At 37.9% G+C, this 5547-nt stretch overlaps 1 protein-coding gene across 2 annotated transcripts in view; it reads left to right on the top strand.

Moving 5' to 3' along the window:
* The first annotated feature begins 374 nt into the window (after positions 1-374).
* Positions 375-5547, top strand: part of LOC138000697 (adhesion G protein-coupled receptor L4-like) — a 55897-nt gene continuing 50724 nt past the window's right edge. For both annotated transcript variants that reach the window (XM_068847284.1, XM_068847285.1), the window contains exon 1: positions 375-478. In XM_068847284.1, coding sequence (XP_068703385.1) covers positions 403-478 — 76 coding nt within the window. In that variant the 5' untranslated portion in view covers positions 375-402. The remainder of the gene's footprint in view (positions 479-5547) is intronic.

The following is a 5547-nucleotide window of genomic DNA, read 5'->3' as shown; positions in this document are numbered from 1 at the left end:
ACTAATGCTTTTCATTAATAGGCCAGAATTACTACCGGTATTTTAAAGACGTGCGCTATAATATTATAATTGGAGTAGGTCGCTGAACAAACATTACGAGTCACATTTAACAGGTTTAATTGTTCTCAATCTTCTCTCTTAATGTGCAACCAGAAAACCCGGTTGTAGCTAAACTATTTGTAATTTTTTATTGTGTATAATTTTCGTCTTAGTACATGACTTGTTTTTCTTTCCGTCATACGGTATACGTGATAGAACAGATCAGTCACAATTTAATGAAATGCCAATGACGCAAAATTTAATAGGTAAATTATCCAAATGCATCGAGGAACTGGTATCGTATGATCTTTATGCAGAGCAGCTGTCCTATCTGTGGTTACTTACAGATATATTCATTTTACGATGAAGGAAGTCTTGTTTCTTTGGGTTGTTCAAATTTGTGAGCTCTGCCTCACCTTTGCTCAACGCACCACCCAAGGTAAGACACAACAGAAAATTGTTGCGGAAAATTTAATTTAAAATTAATTGCAATTTTTTAGAACATTTCTAGGGAAGCCACACAGTACATTAATAAGAGGCCTTATTTTTCTGGGCGCAGTGACACTGTTTTAATTGACGCCTTTTTGAAGGCTTAATTCATTGAAACTCCAATAACTAATAAAAATTGGTATAATAATAGGTTCGGAGGCGAGGAAATAGCCTTGGTGTTAATGTTCTAGTTAAGACATTTAATTGGGCATTTTATTTTGAGAATAAGTGGGAAATGAGCGAAAGTACATCTGTCGGTGAAATACAACTCAATTACTCATCTCCTCTAAATGACTACAAAGCAGCCTGGAGAGTTAACTGTACGGTGGCCCAGAAGGCTCAAACGCAAACAAAAAACGCACAACGCAAATAAGAAAGCAAAACGCAAGTAAAGTGATTTGGAGTCCATGTATGAAACCATGCAATGTCCTGAGCCCGTAATTCCTATGTATGTAAGGCCATGCCCACTCATGCAATAAGTGTAGTACCAGTAGTAGCTGTAGTACCCGTAGTAAACTCGCACGTATAGTGCTTGAACTTCATTCAATGGATGGATTATCGTGGAATTCTTTTAAACCTGGACATGGATTTTGGACAATCGATTTTCGGATACATTCTTGTTTACCATGTTGAACCGCGACTCGCTCGATCTTGCTGCTCGATCGCCGTTTGTGCTGGAACTACAAGTTTTCCACTTTGTTTAAACTGTGTTTTCACTTCATTCCACTTCATACGCCCATGCTAAACTAGAATCAAGTTTACTACTCCGTTTTTCACCGCGATTAATCGACGAACTCTCGCCTTTACTGCACCAGGTTGCTGAATTTGTTTTGGAACTGATTTCGAACACTGGACTGGACTAAGGATTAGTTGGAACAGCGAACTTTGCTTTTTATCGGATTGATTTGTAAATCTTGACTGGAATGACCTAGAAATATTGTAAACCTTAGGACTGACAGGGAAAAATTGTAAAACTTTAGAAAAAATAAATAAGGCGGGCGACTATATGAATATGTTGCCGGTAAAATCTGTGCTCAGGTTCAATCAGTTTTTACCTAGGTTAAATTGGTGATCCTCATTTTTTCCTAGGTTGGATATGCACTCTAACGAGTTTGAAGCAGCTATCAATCCCCCAAATATGAAACCACTTATACCTTACCTCACGTTCTTTCTAAAGCATCTTAAGCATCTAAAGTACCGAATAATGTTATCGGTTTTTGTATTTCATACACTTATCCGTTCATTCTCAACATTACAACATATTAAGCAGGAAAAAAAGAACTGTACTATGCACTTACAACGATACTAGACCTCGGACCCTCCTGGCCTCAGTTCTTCGAAGGGTGGATAGCACTATCCACTAGATAAATCACTATCTAGTGGATAACTCAATGGTTTTTGCTAGTGTTTATCCCGGCGCTGAATAACGATTTATCCGGTAGATAGCGTTATCCACCTTTTGAACAACAGAAGCAAGATCTGTACTCCTGTGGCTTCTCCACTTCTCTACAACGACGAACATGCTCATCCCAACACAGTTGTTTTCAAGTTACTTTTCTATGACAAGTCAATTGATATCCATTTACAGTAACCAAATCTAATCCCAACCCGATCCTAGTTTTTCTTAAGACTAGTTTAGGCTCTTCAATTGATCTGAGTGCATCTTCATCCCGGAAAAATGAGTAAAACCGGATTCAACCTGAGAACGGATTTTACTGGCAACATATTCATATAGTCTAAAAGTAGAAAAAGTGTAGTCGCTTTCATATCACTGATGAAGGCTTAAGCATTAGCCGAAACCTCTGTTGAAAAATATCAAGAGTCAGTGGCAAACCTTTTCCCATAGAACTTATTCATATAGTCACCCGTCTTTAAGCTATTTATAACCACAGATACCCTTTTATACCTCTGTATAGCGTTGTATTCCCTTGTATACCTCTGTATACCCTTGTTTACTTGTACATATTTTGCGGGGAGAGCGATAACGGCTGAAGGAGCAATTCCCATTGGATGGAAAAGTAGGTGAAATTTTTCCCCCAGATGGAACAGTGAGTTTTCACATATAAAAAAACAAGCTGTTTTCTAACATTTAACTTTAGTCAAAATAAAAGGCAGAACGGCAGAGGATGGATAAAACTATTTGGCCTGCTGCTTGAAAGCTAACGTCGCCTTTAGGGTCAATGTACAATGGCAAGTGCCACGCCTTTTTCTCGGCGCAGCTAAAATGCAATAAAAGAAAAGACCTGGTTTCCCAGAAACGATCTGCAATGTGACGCTGTCAAGTCATAGGAAAAGAAAAATTGAAGATTATTTAAAAATACCTTTTTCGCCGGTGGCGACCTCTCAATAAAATCAAGAATCGTTAATATTTCTGGGTATGATATTCACACTGAAAGCATTTTCAAGAATCGAAAAATCTTCACTCGACGGGACTGGTTCATTTTATATTCAAAATTGATCTTTTTACGTATCTGTTTTGTGCAATCTAGTGCTAGTGACCTTAAAAAGCTGATCGCAAATGCTGTACTGTTCTGGAAAGTACAAGAAAGTCACTCAACAAAATATGCCGTCAGTGTCTTTAAAGGTGTGAAGCAAAGCCAAAGTTATCAGCAGACTTAAAAAGAGACACGAACTTAAACTGAATCACTTAATATTAGAGTTGAGAATTTAAATAATTGTGTTTACTAACTATAAAATAAAACAGCCGTTTGAAGGAGACCAAAGTTCCAGCCGCACTTGAAAACACTGTCATCCAAACTTTGTTTTTAAGTTAGCACAAACAGAAAAACGCTAACCTCATTTTGACACGAAAATGCTTTACTTTTGCCATAAAAACTATCCAGTTAAGCTTGCATATTATAAAACATGATGAATTCATAAAGGCCACCTTTTCCAACAATTTTTTTTGAAACAAACAACATATTTGCTATTAGAGGCAAAAACCCCTTCCTATTTCATTTCGTGCGTGAAGAGAAAAAACCCAATCGTGTCAAATATGCGCAATATTACAACAAACTAAAAATTCAGGATCAAACCGTTTCCATGAAGAACCTTTTCCTTGAATAATGAAGCACAAAATAGACGACAAGCTTTCTTTCAAATAATTCTTGGCTGTCACATTTCCAATTCTTTTTTTTTTACCTGAAGACTGTGCAGAGTTGATCACAGATCCACTTAAGGTGTTCGATTCGTTCTCTGTCTTTGTTGAACCCATAAGTTACCAGAGAATTTTCCATTTGGTTTCAGTGTTCTACATAACAGCACACTGTGATTTCGGCTCGATGGGCGACAGATTGTTGTCGAAGTCCATTATTCGTCGCTTTTAAGATTCCACCGCCTGTCTTGTTCAGTATCCAAATGACTTGCCATTATTGAGCTTCATAAGGGTATATTTTGTTCAAAGATCCATTAAAACACCATTCGCGTTACATGACTTTCGACGCCATTGTCGGTTAAGTTTATCGTTCTACTGTGTCCACCAGAGAAGTCTGTCTACGCATTTCCACTACCCTCTCTATCCTAAGAAAATACGAGCAGAAGGCTCTATGCACAAAGACACCACTTAGCAGGGGAGTGACAGGCAAGACTTTAATCGACACGGAAAAATAATAATAACAAAAAAAAATAAAAATAATAAAACAAACAAATGAAACGCAGTTCCCGACAAGGTTTGCCATAACCCTACCCGAGTAATGAGAAAAATCTATTGTTTTCGCTCATTTGCATTACGTTCGGCTCATGTGAAATGCGACCTTTAAAACGGGCCTAAATATAGAATACATACTTTAAAAAGTATTAAAAAATAGTAATCAATGAGCTAGGCATTCTTTAATTATATTTTAATTGTGTAAGAAACTTACCCATCACAATGACTGAGCGCAGATTCATACCATTAAAGGGAAGGACGAGTGGTCATGAACAAAATCCAAAAAGAAAACACTGTTCACATTTCCGCGATAGATACCAATATCTAAGAGGCCTGCTGTAGATGCCATGGGAATGGCTGAAATGCGTGGACCCCAGTCAACATGTGCGTGCTCAACCTCCGCTTGCATTCCCTGAAAGGTGCGGCCGTATTTTCTGCTGATCCGCTTGTCCTACAAGCAGAATTACCCAAATGAATGAACAAAACTTTCATTTCTTTTACAGTTAGATTTGAATTTTAAACTTTAACCATTTAGCCGTTACTTCAAAAAGTGGAGCACGTGTGCCCGTAATACTCAGTTGACCAGCAGTTTTTGGAATGAGGAGGAAGTTAGTAATACGTACCTTACCATAAAGTCTGAAACAAGAAAAAAAATTACAATCAGGTTCCTGACCCATACTTACTAATGTAGGCCTTGGTGTCAAATTCACATAATGTCGCTAACAAGATAAGGCGGGAAATTTGAATAACATTATCGAAATGATTCATTCTAATCATTGGTAGGAATAATGGTTGACGGATGATGACTACTTCTGAAAAGCAGCAGAAAAAATGTGTCTTTTGTACTGTAAATTAGTCACTTGTCAACTTGTGAAATCCACTCTCGTCTGCAAACACTAGCAAATAGGGATCAAACAAACAAATATATTCCCAGTACATTTCGCGACGCTCGTTCTACCTCTGCAGTGCAATCTGACGAACCTGTAAAGTTGACGTAACAGTGATATTAATGACTAATAAATCAATCAAGTTCATTTATTTGCGATGATTACCTTTTTGCGTGATTCCATTTCGCTTCGAGTAGTAATGAATAGAAGAAAGCAGCGAATTTTGAGCCTGTACTTCTATGAATTTCATCGAAACTGTTGTTTAAAGGCCCGTGCAAACGCTCGCAACGTTGTTGGCCAACAAGACGAAACATTGTTGGGCCCAACATGTTGCGAGCGTTTGGACACCATGTTGTGTGTTGTTGCGACTTGTTGGAATTTGTTGGATGAAGTTTTAAATTGGTCAAACTTCAGAGCCAACAAGTGCCACATTTCTACTGTTTCGCCGTCATCGAAGCGTGGTCCAACATTGTTGCGTTCGTTTGC

Source organism: Montipora foliosa, chromosome 4 (genome assembly GCF_036669935.1).
Source record: "Montipora foliosa isolate CH-2021 chromosome 4, ASM3666993v2, whole genome shotgun sequence".
In the NCBI taxonomy this organism is placed as follows: Eukaryota; Metazoa; Cnidaria; class Anthozoa; order Scleractinia; family Acroporidae; genus Montipora; species Montipora foliosa.
This window is presented reverse-complemented; position numbering and strand designations above follow the sequence as displayed.